Source organism: Muntiacus reevesi, chromosome 4 (genome assembly GCF_963930625.1).
Source record: "Muntiacus reevesi chromosome 4, mMunRee1.1, whole genome shotgun sequence".
Lineage (NCBI taxonomy): Eukaryota > Metazoa > Chordata > Mammalia > Artiodactyla > Cervidae > Muntiacus > Muntiacus reevesi.
In genome coordinates, this window is record NC_089252.1 from 94301229 (window position 1) to 94322177 (window position 20949).

The 20949-nt window shown below is 39.4% G+C and overlaps 1 protein-coding gene and 1 non-coding gene across 11 annotated transcripts in view; both read left to right on the top strand.

Moving 5' to 3' along the window:
• The window catches only part of MAGI1 (membrane associated guanylate kinase, WW and PDZ domain containing 1), a 636320-nt gene that overhangs the window by 379515 nt on the left and 235856 nt on the right, over nt 1-20949 (top strand). For all 10 annotated transcript variants that reach the window (XM_065933320.1, XM_065933322.1, XM_065933325.1 and 7 more), the window contains exon 2: nt 1549-1665. In XM_065933320.1, coding sequence (XP_065789392.1) covers nt 1549-1665 — 117 coding nt within the window. The remainder of the gene's footprint in view (nt 1-1548; nt 1666-20949) is intronic.
• LOC136167998 (U6 spliceosomal RNA) lies at nt 20242-20348 on the top strand. The gene has a single exon (XR_010663166.1). It is a non-coding gene; the product is annotated as a U6 spliceosomal RNA (small nuclear RNA).

Consider the following 20949-nt stretch of genomic DNA (forward strand, 5'->3'; position numbering starts at 1 on the left):
CTTTTCATATGCTTAATGCACAATTGTATATATTTTATAAACTATATTCAGACCATTTTGGGGGGGTAGGAAATGTGTGTGTGTGTGTCTTCTTACTTAATAAATATTTGATGAATAATTGAATGATCTGAGATAGAGCTATATATTTTTCTTTTGGCCTCTTGAAATCTTAGGTGTACTACAACTCAAATAAAATAGTTCAAATTGAGTTTCATTAGTCTATTCTAAAGTGATCAGCTATAGTAGGGAATCTGGTTTAGAATGTGATATTAAAATAAAGATCAGTAGTTCCTCTCCTAGGCATCATAGCATCTTCTTAACCATCAAAACTTTCATCCTCACGACTTGCTCTTTTTGACCATGGGAAAATTATCTTCTGAAGACGTGAATTTTGTGGTTCACACGGATCCTGCATTGTTTCTCTAATGCTAAAAATGCTCTTAACTAATTTTTATCTTGTCTAAAAACGGAAGGACAATCTTAGCCTTGTTATTTTTAGCTGTCACTGAAGCAGTTTTCTCCATTAAGAATAAGTGTTAGCTATGTTGATCTATAAGCCATCTGCTGATCGTGTAGACTATAATTTGTGTTTATAATTTTTAAAAAAGTTTGGTTACCTACTTCTTTCTGTGATACATTTTGTAATAATATATTTTTTAAGCTTTTGTTTCGGTCTGTTAACTGGAGAGAATTAAAAAGAAATAAACACATAGACCAGCCCAAATAACTATTGCTTAAGCAACACCAATTTTTTAAAAAAGTGTGTTTAGTGCTTATAAATCAACACAGAATAGTCAGATCTATCTATCTCTTTCTGTCTGTGTAATGAAGAGTGACGTCTCCTCTTATATTTCCCAAACTCAAGTCCTTCGTCCTAAAGGAGACTGTTGTTAAAACTTGTTGGTGGTTCCTTCCATTAATACATGGTCTCTCCTTTTCTTTATTCTTCTCACATAAAAGGTCAGATAGTAGTTACCTTTCCACATATTTTCCTGCACTTCCAACACATGAAGATCTAGTGATTCCTGATGGTTGTTTCCAGGGTTTTTTCGTGTTTATTTTTATTTATTCACTGTTACAAAAATGTTTCAATGAACAGTACTGGAGATTTGGACAGACTTTTGCAAATATAGCCATTGAGTAAATTTATTCCAATTGAATCCCTAGTCAAAGAGTATTTTATAATTTGTCAGCTGTTGCTAGATTGTCCTCTGTAAGATTTCAGCCATCCACTTTCCATCTAATGCTGTTTGCAAGTGTCTACAATACATATTTTAAATGTAATACCCTCTTTTGAATTCTTTGTTATTTGAGTCTCCTAGTATTATGTGAATTGGGACCCCCAAATTAATGCTGTTTCAGTGCTGTTTTATCTTGATTACATTCCTGCTTGCTTTTTCCCCTGCATAGGAATAGCTAAACTTAAGTGAAGCCATTCTAGTCTGCCACCCTCAGTCTTCATATGGCTTTCTCATACATGGCTCTCAGGCTGCTCAGTCTCTAGGAAACCTGATGTTTGATGCCTTCTGTTTTATATATTTCCTGTAGGAGGAAAGCTGAACAAAGACCTGCGACATTTTCTCAATCAGAGATTCCAGAAAGGGTCGCCTGATCATGAGCTCCAGCAGACCATAAGAGATAACCTTTACCGCCATGCTGTGCCTTGTAAGTAGCCAGTTTGGGACATCTTACTGCTGGTGGGTGTATGAAAAGTTGAAGGAAGACAAGCAATAGCTGGTTCTGGAATACTTGGCAGTTTGCTCACTTAGTGACTCCCTAAGTGTAGGGAGTCCAAATTGACAGTGGGGGACTGGCAATCCAGTGGTTAAGACTCCGCACTTCCAATGTAGGGGGCGTGAGTTCTACCTCTAGTTAGGACACTAAGACCCCACATACCGTGAGGGGAGGCCAAAAAATGGCGAAACAATGTAAAAACAAGCAAAAAAATTGACAGTGAGACAGAGTACTAAGCCAGGTGAATTACTTGGTTTTTCAAGTCCTGGCTTGAGTATGCCAGGCAAATTATTTATCCTTTGTAAGGTCATGTTTTCACAGCAGTGAAAAGGACATCTCACTCCTACTAACTTCACAAAACTGTTAGAAAGTCAAAGGAGTGACATTTGTCAATGTGTTTGTATCGTATGGGGATGGTGTAAGCCTCATAAATGTTAACCATTTTTGTCATGAGTGGAGAGGACCAGGCCAGAGGCCTTCGAACTGACCTCTGAGGATTTCAGTAGGTCTCTGGTGGCCCTCAACAAAGGGAATGCCTCAGTGAAGTCTCTCTTCCTCCCCACCTTAATGAGATCAATAAATCATGATTTAATGTATGATTTCCTTTGAAGAAAGCCTCTGTGAATCCACAGATTAAAAATCCCAAAGTTCCAAACCTATTAGATAAGACCAAATCTGAGAAAGCAAGATAATAGAATGTAGAGACTATGACTTTGGGAATTTTGTGGTTAAGGGAAAGAAGGAAAGGAGGAGGGAATCAGCCTACCAGATCATGAGGTATTACCATGCTCTACCAGACTACATTCTCATCCAGCTCATTACGAGATGAGAATCCTGGGATGACATGTGATTATTTACCTTCATTCAAAATAGGAAGAAAAAAATTAAAAAATAAGAAGAAAGAATGATTTTTATTTTATTACTTGGGAGTTTTCATTTTTCCTATTATCCAGTCCTTCAAAATTTTATAATTAAAAAAAATTTTTTTAATCACCTAAAAAAAGGTGGACAAATTTGAAGTTCAAGGTACTCTGTTTATTGCTCTAATTTGTTTGCTATGGATGGTTTTCTTTAAAAGAAGTAATATTTTTCCAGTGATGTGCTAGAGTGCTAGTGTTTCCTCATGCTACTGCAAAATGATGAACAGAACTGATTTCAGGCATGCCATGGTTCTGCAAGGACTTAGACTGGAAGCGTAGCTGGAGACCTTTAGCAATCAGATTTTAGAACAGACCCTGCCTTCCGTTTCACCTATTCATAAAACCAAGACTCCCAGAGTAAGAGACTGAGTTGACTGCAAGTGACTTGGGTCAGTGCCCCAAAGTTGCCTCTTTCTGCTGAGTGGAAGAGCCACATTTATTTATTTATTTATTTATTTTCAGAGTGGCATTTGACAGAGAAAATGTGATCATGCATTAATGTGAATCTCTGGCCCCCAGTTCTTTTAATTTTGCATCATTAGTATTGAAAGCCATAATCCTAATAATATCCTAACTGTTCCTTACACTTGGAGTAATAATAATGAAAATTCCTATGGTTACTCACATGAATGGGCAGGGATTGCCTTTCTATTTTTATAAAAATAAAGAAAGAAATCAAGACACAAAGGTAGGCTGATTAAAGCAAGGCCAAAGGTGACTAGGGTTTCAAGTCGTTGTCCTACCTCTGATGTACTGTCCCATTTTACACTTAAAATAGCAACCCTTTGAGGTTGAGGTTTCCAGTACCCATTTTCCAGATGAGGAAACACAGTCACAGAGCGATCAAGTAACTGTTACATGGCAGATCCAGGGATTTGGGATTTGTAAGCCATCCAGGGCTATTTCTGTAGCTCGACCATTGCTGCCTCTGAAGTTCTAGTAAGCAGGTTGGATGCAATTTTGCAGAATTCAGTAATTGCAGAATCATGATTGTTCTCTGTGTAATTTTTCCCCTACTCAGATTCCAATTTAAGAAATGGGGAATGAAGCAAATGAGCACACCATTTCTTGATGCATCTGTGGTGTTACTATGGTTACATTTTGGCAAGCTTTTCCGTTTATTTTTTCCACTGATTTATTGGACCTGACTGTGAGCAAAATGGCTTGATTTTAAGCTTATCACTGTAGGAATTGGGGCAAAATGACCTCAGCTTTTTAAAAAACAGTGGAAAATAATATTTTGTCTTTGCTTATATCTAGCCATTGGTATTGATGTTTCATGCCTATGAAACCAATAAATCAGAAATTGAGAATGTGGAGAGAGTTTTCTTTTTTTTTTTTTACTAAAGAGAAAACAGGTAACATTTAATTTTATATTTCCTGCATAAAACAGGAAGGAAACTCGGAAGAGGTCTGTTTCTGAATCTGGCGCAGTGTGTGTGCCTTTGAACAGGGGTGACATGGGATTCGGTTATGGGCTTAGATGACTGGGGCCACGTTTGTGTTTATTTTGGTTCTTTGGCCCATGTGACTGATAGAGCAGAACTCAGTACCAAGCTGTTGTGCTCTTGGATGAGGAAGCCCTTGATTGAGTCATGGATCTTTCCAGTGATGTTGTAACTATGCCACAGGGAAATGAGCTCCTGCAGTCTATATTTTCCAGAACTTCCTGCTACCGCTATTTCAGTAACTTTGGTTTTTTGAGAAGGGATGATCTCATGAACAGGTGCTTGCGAACTGGGGTAGACTTCCTTTTCTGTACGTTTTAGGAGGCTCACGTGTCAGTAGAAATGAACAGATAAAGCTGTTTGTTCTCAAGTTTGTTTTATTGTCATCATAGTGTAGTAGAACCTTCTGGGTACCATGATGGATTTTGGCATTCAGAATTCCATTTTATCCTAGTTTTTTGGCAAAGACAATGCAAGTTTTGCATCCATATCATCAGGTAAAAAAGTGAAGTAGCAAATGTAGTTTCTTCAAAATCATACCAGTTCTAATGCCACATTACTCACTTCTCATCCAGTGCTATTTTTAAAAGTGATTTTATTGAAATATAACTCATATATCATACAGTTCACCGACTTAAATTGTTCATTTAGTGCTATTTTTGCTATAGTCATTTTTATTTTCTACTCCTCTTGTTTTGATTCAAAAACATTTATTATTTCCATAGTATGAAAAGGGTCATCATAGATAAAATTTAATTATATTATCATTGAAAATTACTCAGTTCAGTTCAGTTGCTCAGTTGTGTTTGACTCTTTGCGATCCCACAGACTGCAGCACACCAGGCTTTCCTGTCCATCACCAACTCCTGGAGCTTTCTTTAACTCATGTCCATCGAGTCGATGATGCCATCCAACCATCTGATCCTCTGTCATCCCCTTCTCCTCCTGCCTTCAATCTTTCCCAGCATCACGGTCTTGTCTAATGAGTCAGTTGTTGACATCAGGTGGCTAAAGTATTGGAGCTTCAGCTTCAGCATCAGTCCTTCCAATGAGTATTCAGGATTGATTTCCTTTAGGATGAACTGGTCTGGTTTCCTTGCAGTCCAACAGACTCTCAAGAGTCTTCTCCAACACCACAGTTCAAAAGCATCAATTCTTCAGTGCTCAGCTTTCTTTATGGTCCAACTCTCACATGGATACATGACTACTGGAAAATCCATAGGTTTTTTTTTTTAATCCATAGTTTTGACTAGATGGACCTTTGTTGGCAAAGTAATGTCTCTGTTTTTTAATATGCTGTCTAGATTTGTCATAGCTTTTCTTCCAAGGAGTAAGTGTCTTTTAATTTCATGGCTGCAGTCACCATCAGCAATGATTTTGTTGCAGGAAGGGGGAATACTTCCAGTACCCAAAAGTCTAACACTTGGAGATGAATTGTCCAAGGAGACACATAGGCTGACAAAGCAAGAGAGTTTATTGGCAAGGGGCACCTGGGCAGAGTGCAGTAGGATAAGGAACCCAGGAGAACTACTCTGCCTTGTGGCTTGCAGTCTCTGGTTTTATGGTGAAGGGATTATTTTCCAGGTTGTCTTTGACCAATCATTCTGACTCATAGTCCTTTCTGGTGGTGCATACATTGATCAGCCAAGATGGATGCCAGCGAGAAGGATTCTGGGAGCTGGTTGGATGTGTGGTGTCACCTTTTGAACTTTCCCGAACTCTTCCAGTTGGTGCTGGCTTATTAGTTCTGTGTTCCTTACCAGGACCTCCTGTTGCAAAACAGATGGTTACTATTTTGCCTGACCAGGTCATACCTGAATGATCTAGTGGTTTTCCCTACGTTCTTCATTTTAAGTCTGAATTTTGCAATAAGGAGTTCATGATGTGAGCCACAGTTAGCTCCATCTTGTTTTTGCTGACTGTATAGAGCTTCTCTATCTTTGGCTGCAAAGAATACAATCAGTCTGATTTTGGTATTGACCGTTTGGTGATGTCCATGTATAGAGTCTTCTCTTGTATTGTTGGAAGAGGGTGTTTTCTATGACCAGTGCGTTCTCTTGGCAAAACTCTGTTAGCCTTTGCCCTGCTTCATTTTGTCCTCCAAGGCCAAACTTGCCTGTTACACCAGGTATTTCTTGACTTCCTATTTTTGCATTCTAGTCTCCTATGAGGAAAGAACATCTTTTTTGGGTGTTAGTTCTAGAAGGTCTTATAGGTCATCATAGAACTGTTCGACTTCAGCTTTGTCGGCATTAGTGGTTGGGGCATAGACTTGAGTTACTGTGATACTGAATGGCTTGCCTTGGAAACGAACCAGGGATCATTCTGTCATTTTTCAGATTGCACCCAAGCTCTGCATTTCAGACTACTGTTGAGTATAAGGGCTTCTCCATTTTTTCTAAGGGATTCTTCCCCACAGTAGTGGATATAATGTTCATCTGAATTAAATTCACCCATCCGGTCCCTTTTAGTTCGCTGTTTCCTAAAATGTCAATGTTCACTCTTGCAATCACCTGTTTGACCACTTTCAGTTTACCTTGATTCATGGACCTAACATTCCAGGTTTCTATGCAATGTTGTTCTTTACAGTATTGGACTTTATTTCCATCACCAATCCACAACTGGGCATTGTTTTCACTTTGGTTCTGTTTCTTCATTCTTTCCGGAGTTATTTCTCCACTTACTTCCAGTAGCATATTGGGCACCTACCGACCTGGGGAGTTCATCTTTCAGTGTCATATCTTTTTGCCTTTTCATACTGAAAATTACTACCACCACCCCACCCCACCCCAAATTACTGTGGAAAAAGAGAGAACTAGATGCAGAATGACTCAGAAGTCTTGGTGTCAAGTCTGAGGGCTGTTCTATAGCTGGTCATCTTGGTCAGATAGCCTCTCTGAGTCTCTCTCTCTCTCTTTTTAATCTCTAGTAAAATGGAGCTAGAAATATCTACCTCCAGCATTGTCTCACCAAATGCTGACAGCAGTCCCAAGAGATGGATCCATTGGAGGAGACAGAGGCTCAGAGAGGTATATAGGTTGCTTTGAATCACACAGTTAGCAAAGAGCATGGTCAGGGTTTAACCAATTCTCTAACTCCTGTACTGGGTATAATTGACAGTAATGTGATTAGAGAAACCTGTTTGCAGTTCAAGAAGCAACCATTAGAACCAGACATGGAACATGAACTGGTTCAAAATTGGGAAAGGAGTATGTCAAGGCTGTGTATTGTCACCCTGCTTATTTAACTTATATGCAGAGCACATCATATGAAATGCTGGACTGAATGAAGCACAAACTGGAATCCAGATTCCAGGGAGAAATATAAGTAACCCCCGATATGCAGATAACACCACCCTTATGGCTGGAAAGCGAAGAGTAACTAGCTAAAGAGTCTTTGATAAGGGTGAAAGAGGAGAGTGAAAAAGCTGGCTTAAAACTCAACAATCAAAAAACTAAGATCATGGCATCCGGTCCTATCACTTCATCAGTTCAGTTCAGTTGCTCAGTTGTGTCCGACTCTTTGCGACCCATTGAACCGCAGTACGCCAGGCCTCCTTGTCCATCACCAACTCCCGGAGTCCACCCAAAATCAGGTCCATCGAGTCAATGATGCCATCCAACCATCTCATCCTCTGTCATCCCCTTCTCCTGCCCTCGATCTTTCCCAGCATCAAAGTCTTTTCCAGTGAGTCAGCTCTTTGCATCAGGTGGCCAAAGTATTGAGTTTCAGCTTCAACATCAGTCCTTCCAATGAACACCCAAGACTGATCTCCTTTAGAATGGACTGGTTGGATCTCCTTGCAGTCCAAGGGACTCTCAAGAGTCTTCTCCAACACCACAGTTCAAAAGCATCAATTCTTCTGCACTCAGCTTTCTTTATAGTCCAACTCTCACATCCGTACATGACCACTGGAAAAACCATAGTCTTGACTAGATGGACCTTTTTTGGCAAATTAATGTCTCTGCTTTTTAATATGCTATCTAGGTTGGTCATAACTTTCCTTCCAAGGAGTAAGCGTCTTTTAATTTCATGGCTGCAGTCACCATCTGCAATGATTTTGGAGCCCAGAAGAATAAAGTCAGCCAGTTTCCACTGTTTCCCCATCTATCTGCCATGAAGTGATGGGACTGGATGCCATGGTCTTAGTTTTCTGAATGTTGAGCTTTAAGCCAACTTTTTCACTCTCCTCTTTCACTTTCATCAAGAGGCTCTGTAGTTCTTCACTTTCTGCTCTAAGGGTGGTGTCATTTGTCTGTCTGAGGTTATTGATATTTCTCCCAGCAAACTTGATTCCAGCTTGTGCTTCATGCAGCCCAGCGTTTCTCATTATGTACTCTGCATAGAAGTTAAATAAGCAGGTTGACAATATATAGCCTTGACATACTCCTTTTCCTATTTGGAACCAGTCTGTTGTTCCATGTCCAGTTATAACTGTTGCTTGCTGACCTGCATACAGGTTCCTCAAGAGGCAGGTCAGGTGGTGTGGTATGCCCATCACTTTCAGAATTGTCCACAGTTTATTGTGACCCACATGGTCAAAGGCTTTGGCATAGTCAATAAAGCAGAATTAGATGTTTTTCTGCAACTCTCTTGCTTTTTCGATGATCCGTCAGATGTTGGCAATTTGATCTTTGGTTCCTCTGCCTTTTCTAAAACCAGCTTGAACATCTGGAAGTTCATGGTTCATGTATTGTTAAAGCCTGGCTTGGAGAATTTTAGGCATTACTTTACTAGCCTGTGAGATGAATGCAATTGTGCAGTAGTTTGAGCATTCTTTAGCATTGCCTTTCTTTGGGATTGGAATGAAAAGGTCAGAGGAGCTACCCCGCGCCTGAGGTTAGGGGCGGTGACTGAGAGGAGCTACCCCGCGTTCGATGTAAGGAGCAGCGGCTGCTGCGTAGCCATTAAGAGAGACCCTGCGTCCAAGGTAAGAGAAACCCAGCTAAGGCAGTAGGCACTGAGAGAGGGGATCAGGGGGCAGACAGACTGAAATTACAGTCACGGACAACTAGCCAATCTGATCACATGGACCATGGCCTTGTCTAACTCAGTGAAACTAAGCCATACCGTATGGGGCCACCCAAGATGGACGGGGCATGGTGGAGAGGTCTGACAGAATGTGGTCCACTGGAGAAGGGAATGGCAAACCACTTCAGTATTCTTGCCTTGAGAACCGCATGAACAGTATGAAAAGGCAAAAAGATAAGACACTGAATGATGAACTCCCCAGGTCAGTAGATGCCCAATGTGCTACTAAAGATCAGTGGAGAAATAACTCCAGAAAGAATGAAGAGACAGAGCCAAAGCAAAAACAATACCCAGTTGTGAATGGTACTGGTGAAGAAGTGAGATTCGATGCTGTAAAGAGCAATATTGCATATAAACCTGGAATGTTAGGTCCATGCATCAAGGCAAATTGGAAGTGGTCAAACAGGAGATGACAAGAGTGAACATCAACATTCTAGGAATCAGTGAACTAAGATGGACTGGAATGGTTGAATTTAACTCAGGTGACCACTATATCTACTACTGTGGGCAGGAATCCCTTAGAAGAAATGGAGTAGCCATCATAGTCAACAAAAGAGTCTGAAATTCAGTACTTGGATACAATCTCAAAAATGACAGAATGACATTTCCAAATTAAACCATTCAACATCACGGTAATTCAAGTCTATGCCCTGATCAGTAACATTGAAGAAGCTGAATTTGAACAGTTGCATGAAGACCTACAAGACCACTTGATCACTTCATGGCAAATCGGTGGGGAAACAATGGCAGACTGTTATTTTCTTGGGCCCCAAAAGCCCTGCAGATAGTGACTGCAGCCATGAAATTAAAAGACACTTGCTCCTTGGAAGAAAAGCTATGATAAACTGGAACAGCATATTAAAAAGCAGAGTCATTACTTTTATCAACAAATGTTTGTCTAGTCAACACTGTGGTTTTTTTAGTAGTCATGTATGGATATGAGAGTGGAACCATAAAGAAAGCTAAGTGCCGAAGAATTGATGCTTTTGAACTGTGGTATTGGAGAAAACTCTTGAGAATGTGTTGGACTGCAAGGAGATCAAACCAGTCAATCCTAAAGGAAATCAGTGCCAAATATTCATTGTAAGGACTGATCTGAAGTTGAAACTCCAATACTTTGGCACCTGATGCGAAAAGCTGACTCATTAGAAAAGACCCTAATGCTGGGAAAGATTGAGCCCAGAGGAGAAGAGAATGACCGAGGATCCAATGGTTGGATGGCATTTCTGATTCAATGGACATGAGTTTGAGCAAGCTCCTGGAGATGGCGATGAACAGGAAAGCCTGGCATGTTGCAGTCTACGGGGTCGCAAAGAGTCGGACACGACTGAGAGACTAAACAGCAACACACACACAATGTGATTAGAGCAGTATACCATGGACCATTGAGATTGAAATAAAAAAGAAAAAAAAAATCTCACTTTGATTTATAAATGTTTAAAATCATAGAGTTTTATGTCTTGGGAGTGGGAGGCTAGATAAGGCATCGTATCTAAGAAATAAGTGTCTTTTCTCTGATTTTCATGTATTTCATTCTTGTGTAGAATTGAATTTTAATAACTGCTTAATGATTATTCAGCTTTTAAAAAATCACTGTAGGAATCTCTTGAGATATATCAGTAGTCTACTCATGGAAAACCACCTTAAGATAAATGGATCTTTTAAAAAAGAATTTTTTTTATTTGCAACTGTCCTGGGTCTTCCTTGCTGCATAAGCTTTTCTCTAGTTGCAGTGAGTGGGGGCTATTCTGTAGTTGCAATAGGCAGGCTTCAGTGGTTATGTCTCAGTAATTGTGGTTTCCAGGCTCTAGGGCACAGGCTCAGTGGTTGTGGTGGACGGGCTTAGTTGCTCTTCAACATGTGGTGTCTTCCTGGGCCAGGAATCCAACTTGCCTGCAGATTCTTTACCACTGAGCTACCGGGGGAATCCCAGTAAGTGGCTTTCAAATGTATGTAAACATCATCAGTGTTGCTGACTTCTCTCATTCCTCAGAATCATCTGGATAATATTTCTGTCTCCTGCCCCTCAAATCCTGCTTACATTCCCAATCCCCTTACCCCTAATTCTTTAGTCATACAAACTTCGTCCATTTCTCAAATACCCCTGATATCTTCTTACAACTGGGTATAAATTATTGCCTCTTTTCTCTCCATCTTTCCATCTAACCAGTTCATATGCTTCTTGTAAGCTTTAGTCTAGATGCCACTTCATCCAGGAAGGCCTCCATAGATGGGGCCCATTGCCGTCCTCACTGCTCCCACAGCCCTGCCACCCCCTGTGACCACATACTCTGCCTGGTGTATATCTGTCTGTTCTTTTAGAATGCTACTCTTCTGAGGCCAGTGACTGGATCTACCTTAGTGATCAGCCCATACCTGGCTGAGTACCTGGACCATGGGATAAATATCTATTGATTGAAAGAATTGATGAAGAAATGGATAGAGACCCTCTTTGTTTTTCTTGTTTTATTATTTTTTTTTTTCTTCATTACTTAACAGTTGGGGGAATCAGCAGAGCTACTCTTGCCATAAAGCTCTTAGAATAAAGGGCAGCTCAGCAACTTGAGCTCCAAGTTGACTAATGAAGACTCCACTGATTATGTGACTGAGAATCTAAACCCAGAGGAAGAAGGTCAAGGCTCCCGGTGAGCTTGAAGCTGGAGTGCACATTCACAGCTCCTCCTAATTACAGTCTAGATATCGCTGCACCTCCTGCACTGATAGCCATTCTGCTTTATGACTTCTTGTCTTAGCTGATGTGACAACATCTGAGATTCTTGCTTTGGAACTGCTGCTTCGCCCGTGAAGATAAATGCATTACCTGACAGGGCTTGTCATTTACTCTACTGCTGCTGTCAAAACGAGATACAACTCATCTAGGAGTCTCGGGGCTCTGGAATGCTGAAGTCCACCCCTCCTGTTCCTTCTCCCTTCTCAGGGCTCTGGGTGATTGAGCACCTCTTTCTTTTCAGGAAGAGGTCATTTGAAAGACGAAAGGATAAGTCAGTTTTTTTCTATAACGTAACATGTTGATCAAGGCTCTCCCTGACACTGAGATCATTGTAACCTGTGTAAGAGGCATTGATCATTGACTTAAAGGAGTTTACAAAGGAATTAAACATGTTTGATCTCTAAGATTATTTAAATCTAATGTGATAAACATAGGTGATCCTGCTTTTTATTTGTAGAGGTGGTGGATTTTAATGGGCACATTAGCATCTGCTAACCAACAGTTGATGTGTTTATTATTTTGATTGTGACTGTGATGTCAGGACCATAAGTTACTTTTGGTGTTATTCAAATGTGTTAATTTCTCTTAAGCATAGCTGTTTCCAGTATGAAAAAACTCATTTTTCAGTTAGAGCTGATGATATGAACTAGGCCAGTTTATCAGCAAGAGGCCAGGATAAAGAACTGGGTGTTGGAACTTCGCTTCTTTCTTAGACTGTACATTTCTGTGTTTAGGTTGTATTTGACACAAGTAGAAGGCTTCAGATTTTCATTTGTGATGTAGACAGTTCTGTAAGCAACCCCAAGACTAATTAGATGAAAGTCACTAGAAATGTTCTCACTGTGACTATTTCCCTTTTCTTCTTACCAGTTAGTGATGGCTGATATTGAAGGGTCACCTTAGTCTTTACCAAGCCCAGCCTTGTTGCAGAACTCTGCCTAGTAACAGTTTAACAGCTCTCTTTTGTGCTCCTACTATGTACCACATACCTTGCCATAATGCTGATACATAGGCCATCTCTCACTCTGGCCTCAAGGAAGACCCACAGTCTATTGAGGACCTGAACTCAAGCTCACTGCACTCGTAGACCCTCCCTCTTTTCTATTCAGTTGCAAATGTTTGTTGCCCATAATCAGATCAGTGTATGTCCTCATCCCTTCTTCATCACTTCTCAACTTTTTCTCTCCTCTTCCATTCTTCCCATCAGTACTGTATTTTACCATGTGCTCCTAGCTGCTCTGAGGTCTGGAGACTCCATTACCCACTGGCCCATCCCTTACTGCCCACGCCTGTCTTTTCTTTCCTTCTCTATCAGATCTTACTTGTTCTACGTTGGTTTCTCATGGGGGCTGTCCTCTAAGAAGCCAAGAATTAGAATAAAGAAGTGAATGGTTCATATGATGGTACAGAGTTCTCTCTTACATAATACTCATATCTTAACACATATAAGTTTAAATGTGATGCTTCTAGAAACATCCTATAAAATGGGATATTCTGGAGGGATGTTCATAGATAGGGATAAATTCTTATGGTTTTGATTTGTTTTTGTTCTTTTCCTAGTGTTTAACACAGTATGGTATACATAGATGATATTTTAAATATAGGCTTGTCTATGTCAAGGGGATTTTCCCCTCTGCTGGCTGTTTCACTTCTCAGACGTATGTATATTCCCATTTCAGCAAGTGTAAGCAGAGAAGGTAAAGCAATAGTAGGCAAGGAGTTTTGTGCCAAATTAAAAATAATGGGATTAGGGAAAAAACAAAAACAAAAAGCTTGTTCCTTAGATGTGATCTAGATTTAGAGTTATCCCATCAGTGAGTTCTTGAGAAGAACTTGGACATTCCTGATCTGGGTATTCTCTCTTCTTCTCAGGGCTAGACCTTCACATGTGCTGGGCTTTCTGCTATGGCGGACCAGAGAGGCTGGCAGGGCTACCCTAACTAGTGCTGTTGACTTGGGTTCTTTGAGACTCCGTTTCCTCATTACCTGTGTTGATGTTTCCGAGGTACCTCAGCCCCCAGCATTAATCATGGCAGTTCATAGATCCTCTATTTAAGGGTCCTCTATGTATAAGTTTTTTTGTTTTGTTTTGTTTTGGTTGTACCATGTGGCTTCCAAGATCTCAGTTTCCCCACCAGGGATGGAACCTGGGCCACGATAGTGAAAGACCAGAATCCTAACCCCTGGGCCACCAGGGAAGTACCACAGGTCTTCTGTGTAAATCAGTCGTCTTTCTTCCAGACCCCTTTCCCTTTCCTTTCTAACATGACTCCTCAAATTCAGCTTTTCCCTTTTTCCTTTTCAAGTTGTCTTTAGACTTTGGGCTTTATGTATATGGTTCTCTATTTTATGATTTTTATGACTTTTTTGGCGGGGTTGGTGGGGAAGAACAAGCTAAGTTTAAAAAAAAAGATTCTCCAATGTTTGTTGAGTAACAACCCAACATTCAATGTTAGGTGAGAACACAGTGGAGATTAATGATTGGCTCATTTAACCAATAATGGGCATGCTTGAAATAGCACATTCTCTGCATATCCCCAGCATCAGCTAATTCCCTAATGTTCTTTCTTCTTTGTATTTATTATTATATGTTGTTAACTGTAATTGCCATTGCATATTTGGTGAGTGGATGGAGTCATATTGGAAAAAAAAAGAAAAACTATGACCTTAAAGGTTCATTACACTGGATTTGATTTATATGTGTCTGTTAATAGACTCATATAAACATGGTTTGGCTGGTGTTCTTTATTCTAAGGTTCTCAGAAGTGTAGAACAAGGAAAAGCCATAGGAGTTTAGATTTAAGTTTAATTAGAGTTGATGGAATTTCTGATCTTCTTGTGAAAACATGTTAAACCAACCTTAATGCTTAATAATAACATCTGTCATTAATCGAGTATTTACCACTATGTACCAGGTACCATGCCCAGTGATTTACAAGTTTTGTCTCTTTTATCCTTCACCAGACTCTGAAAGGCATAATGTTACCATCCCTGTGTTAGGAGCATGGAATGAGGAGCTTATAAGTGACTTGTTCAAGATGAGCAGTTTAATAATGATGGAACCCAGATTCAAATCCAGTCCTAACCTCCCCTGAGAGGCCATGCTCTTGGTTTATGTCTCTGGGTTCAGTCACCTTAAAGACCAGTTTTTAAATTAATGTACTGAGTTTAAAAGAGTCTTAATAACATATAGATTAGTCCTTGGCTGGATGTAGGATGCTAACATATCTGTTTGGCAGCCATGTTAATTTATTTAATTGCTTTATAATTTTAGCTGACATTTTTCATCAAGATTTGTTGAAATTATAAAGCAATTTCCATAGAAATTTATGTAGGGACAGCGAAGTTTCACAGTATCCTTACCACTTAGTTATTTTAAGAAGAGATTTGATGAAATTTTAGTAATTTTAGATTTAGAAAGAATCATTTAAGAGAATGAAATACAATATATGTCTAAAGAAATCTTGTATTAAATGTGTTTTATAAAACTATGTACAAATAAAATTTCTAGCTTCTCTAATGGATAATGAGCACTTAGATGAGATCCAAATAAGACCAATTCACCAGTTATGATATGTTAAGGTTACCTAAAGTCCCTATGAAATGAGCTACCCTCAGTTTAAACAAGAAGAAAGTGTCACTTTTGTTAGTTTCAGTCATGATATGAATAAAGTAGACTTATGACCTGCTTGACATATTGCCTATTGCATTTAAAATTTAACCAATTACACATCTCTATTTTGAGAAAATACACTCTAATATATTTAGGGATATAGGGCCATGGTGAATGCAGCTTACTTTCACATGGCTACAAAACATTAGAAATGGTTAAAATTTTGTACTATTCTTATTCTTAGAAACTTCTATAAATATGGAATTATTTCCAAATAAAAATATTTTTAAAACAGTTAGGTTCAGTCACCCAGTTGTGTCTGACTCTTTGTGACCCCATGGACTGCAGCACACCAGGCTTTCCTTGTCCATCACCAACTCCCAGAGCCTACTCAAACTCATGTCCATTGCGTCGGTGATGCCATCCAACCGTCTCATCCTTTCTCATCCCCTTCTCCTCCCACCATCAATCTTTCCCAGCATCAGGGTCTTTTCCAAAAGTCAGTTCTTCACATCAGGTGGCCAAAGTATTGGAGCTTCAGTTTCAGCATCAGTCCTTCCAATGAATATTCAGGACTGATTTCCTTTAGGGTGGACTGGTTGAATCTCCTTGCAGTCTAAGGGACTCTTAAGAATCTTCTCCAACACCACAGTTCAAAAGCATCAGTTCTTCAGTGCTCAGCTTTCTTTATGGTCCAACTCTCACATCCATACATGGCTACTGGAAAAACCATAGCTTTGACTAGATGAACCTTTGTTGGCAAAGTAATGTCTCTGTTTTTTAATATGCTGTCTAGGTTGGTCATAGCTTTTCTTCCAAGGAGCAAGCATCTTTTAGTTTCATGGTTGCAGTCACCATCTGCAGTGATTTTGGAACCCCCCAAAATAAAGTCTCTCACTGTTTCCATTGTTTCCCCATCTATTTACCCATACCAAAATTAAAACAAAACAAAACAAAAACAACCAATGTAGTTTCTGGAAAGGGGGATTATATATTAGTGTTATATTTTTGTTTTTCCAGATTATTAATATTAATGTTTTTAACCTAACATTGAGATTTTATTAGTACTTTGATAGATCTTATTTATTAAACTATAGTGGGACTAGCCTGAGACATTGTGCATATATTAAAACAAAAACCCAACACTTACAGAATACCAACTAGCATGTTGTAGTTATAGTTTCTCATTTAACCTTTGCAGAAAAACTGTGGGTATAAAGTAATTATTATTGTTCTCATTTACAGATGAGGAAACTGAGACTTGGTAAGGTTAATACTTTGTCTGAAAGTTGTGGAATCGAACTGGACCCGAGGCACTCAGCACGGATGCTAATGCTGCCACTAGTAGCCACCACGTTTTCTTAGCTCAGACTGTGGGTATAGATACATATACACAGACTCAATATATTTAGGAAAGAAGTTAGGAAAAATTCTTTTAAATGGATCCTAAGTATCTGCTAATGGCATTCTAGATGACTATGAGTATAATAATCATCATTAGAATTATTACCATATATTGAGTGCTTGCCAGGTGCTAGATTTTATCTTATATTTGTGTAATAACTCATTTAATCCTCACAGTAGCCTTGTATGTATATGTTGTTACTCTCCACATTCAGGGAAACTGAGGAACAAAGTGATTAAATACTTTGCTGAAGATGTTATGGTGAAGGTAGAACTGTGTTGTCTTGTTCTAAAAGTTTCCTTCTTAGCCAGTGGCTCATATTGCCTGCTATTTATCACTCTGGAGAACATTAGGAAAAACAAAAAAAGGAAAATAATCAGTAATTCAACATACTCCTTTTTTGGAGAACAGAGCAACTATTTTTTCATACTCTTTTTTTTGGTGGGGGTATTAGGGCCTTGACCAGGGCTTGAATCTCGACTCACAGCAGTGAAGGTGTGGAGTCCTAATCACTGAACTGACAGAAAATTCCCTGTTTTTCTTTTTAAGATAATATGTCTTAGTCTTAGATTCTATCAAAGCTACCACATTATACAATTCCAGGGGGCACTATTCAGTTTATAATCTATGTGAATGGTGCCCTGGGTTGTGGGCAGTACCCTGACTGCCTGGCTTTATGTTGTGGCTGAGTTCCAGTAGTAGATACTCAGCTAGCCTGAAAGAGAACTAAATTGCCATTCATTTGGGATGCATGTGTCTCAGTCATGGTAAAACGGTACCTTATTCCTGTGAGGGTAATACCCAGCAGATACTTGAACACCAGAAGCCTAATCCAGTCCAATTACAAAATCTCTCCGTCCTTAATTCTGCTGATTAAAGGTTTGAGACAGTACTGGAATTGGATCTTTTAGGGTAGAAGCTGATATTTCTTTCATTTATCCTGCCTTCAGTCATTTGCTCCATCTATTCACACAGCCATTCTCCATTTATTCCATGTATGTGTCTACTCAGCAAGCATATGTTGAATACTGCTGTGAGCAGGTCACCATGATAGACGCTCAGCATTTAGGGGGGAAACTGGTTACCTTTCCTGCTCTAAGGGAGTTTATAGTATAGTGGGCAATCACTGTAACAAACAAGAGACAGCCTAAGAGAGTGAAGTAAATCCCATGGTAGAGTAAGCCCAAGACTACATGAAACACAAAGACAGACAGCAGGCTCAGTCTTGAGACCAATGAATCAGTGTGACCAGGAAGTGAAATAAGTCCCAGAGAAGACATAAGGAAAAGCAGTGGAATATCTTTCCTAGGGAGAATCAGGAAATACCACTCATGTAACCATGGGCAAGTGACTAAGATCTCTAGGCTTAATTCCTCTTTAAAAAGGAGTATGTTTATTAGGGGTATAATTCACTCAGTAAGCACCTTAGTATCCCAGGCCCAGTCTCAAGATAATATAGTCCTTTGTACAGTGCTCTCTCCTTAGGACCCTTCAAGAATAGACTGCTTAGCGTTTTGTATCTTCTGAAATGTTAAAAAATAACAACAACAAAAACCAGTGCCACAGTAAAAGATAGGACTCGGTTTTAATGCTTGCATTTTCTTAATCCTTTTAGCGTACACGTAACAATGCAGTATAATAGGGCTGTTCACTAACTGCAAGATGTATAAAACATTAACTCAAGGTATATTAAAGGCAGCATAGTCTAGTAATAGACTCCAAGTCCAAATACATTTCTTTTAGTGTATCTTTGTAACTGTAGACATAACTTTATTTGATGATACCAAAAGTCTCATTTTAAGGCCCTTCATGAATAGTAGACATGGGTTAAAGATCTTGCCCCTTTGTCTCCTTTTCAATCTCAGTAGATATAGGATGCTATGAGATGAGATAGGGGTGTCCCTGATAGCTCAGTTGGTAAGAATCCGCCTGCAATGCAGGAGACTCTGGTTTGATTCCTGGGTCAGGAAGATCTGCTGGAGAAGGGGTAGACTACCCACTCCAGTATTCTTGGGCTTCCCTTGTGGTTCAGCTGGTAAAGAATCTAACTGCAATGCGGGAGACATGGGTTTGATCTGTGGGTTGGGAAGATCTCCCAGAGAAGGGAAGGGCTATCCACTCCAGTATTCTGACTTGGAGAATTTTATGGACCCCCATAGTCCATGGGGTCACAAAGAGTAGGACACAACTGAGCAACTTTCACGAGATGAGATGACACTTTGGACTGAGACTTGGCTTTTTCAAATCAAGGTGCAGTAGCTTGCTAATGGAAAAAGCCAAAGTAGGGTAAATAAGTGATCCAAGGACTATCTAAGCAAGCAAGACAGGCCCTACTGAGCTCCAGCTGTACCAGGGCTCAGCCTTCTCATTGTATTTCTAACACTTCTGTCATCAGAAGGAAAACTTTTTATTACTTGGACCACTTCTTCTGATGTTGCTATGTTTCTAGTTGGGACTTCTCTCCTGACTTCCCTATTAGAAGTGAGACCATGCTCTCTCTTAAGTGCTTTGCTTTGAAAACTGAGACAGAAAGGGTCAACAAGCTTAAAAGATTTGTTACTTTGGCTTTCTAGTTGTAGTTGCTGTATGTAAATAAACTTGATATTTTTCTCGTTTCCAGTCTCATAAGATCATTTTAAACAGATCCTATAGGATTGTCAGAAATTACAACTTATGTATTTTTAGTTTTCATCATCAATTGATTTGAGGGATGCACAAAAAAATGTTACCCAAATTGTACATAAAATGTTCTCTAGATGAATAATATGACCTGAAAGTGAAACATCCTATAAAAACATCAGATAGACTGAAATTTGGCCTGAGCTCTGTGCATGACTGTAAATAAGTCTGAGAATCTACATGTTTTTACCCTAGTGAATAGAAGTTTGTGACTAATACAGGTTCTGTTGAATTTCAAGTTTGCTGCTTAATGTGGTCCTCCCATATAGCAGGATCCTTTGGAAGAATTTTGTACCTTCTGACTGTAGATGTGGATGATTTTGCAGAAGCAAACTGTTAGATACAACTGTAAAAATGTTATATTTAGGGAACGTGGAGCAGTTGAAAAAAATAACTTGTTGATAGAATATTTGCCATTATGTTCTGAATTCATGTTGTATACTTTAGAGGCCTGGCCTGCCATGACCTATCAGCCTTCTTTCTCCTTTCCTCTGTTCTTTCCTTCCTCCCATTGTTCTTCCCACTCTCCATTTCCTACCCCTCTTTCTTTTCTTTCCTTCCACCACAAACTGTCTATTTCTCCCCCTTGTTGCAGACTCTGGCAGTAGAGCTGTCAATAGCCATTGCTGGAGCTAAGTGTATTTGGGTTCTAACAGAGACCTTAAAAAAAAGTTAAGGTAGTGCTCGCTTTGGCAGCACATATACTAAAATTGGAACAATACAGAGAAGATTAGCATGGCCCCTGCGCAAGGATGACATGCAAATTCGTGAAGCATTCCATATTAAAAAAAAAAAGTTAAGGTAGAAAACAAATAAAACATCTATAATAAATTATATAAATCTTATGTGCATAGCTTGCTGAATTTTTATGCACATTCACATTCATACCCCCATCCCCATATCCATGTAACCATTACCCAGATCAATGTTGAGAACACTGAGCATTCCAGCAGGTCCCTCATGTCTCCTCTGATGATTGTAACTTAAGTACCCTAGGTTATTTTGTCTGTTCTTGAATTTCATATAAACAGAATCATACCATGTGTATTATTTTGTTCTAAGTTCTTTCTCATCCACATTGTTTGCATGTAACAGTAGCAGTAGTTCGGTTTTTTGTTGTTTTTGTGCTGAGTCTTGCATTGTGTGACTATACCACCATCTTTATCCATTTTTCTGTTGATCTAAACTATCTCCCAGTTTTAGCTTACTACTGGGAACATTCTTATGTAAGTGGATGTATGTACTCATTTCCCACCTAGAATTGTTGGCATATGTGTAGGCGCATGCAGGCATAAGCAGTTCGCTGTAACAGAGATTGTCACACAGTTTCCAAGGTGATTGTACCAATTTGCACTACTACTTACATGTGTGAGAGTTCCAGTTGCTCC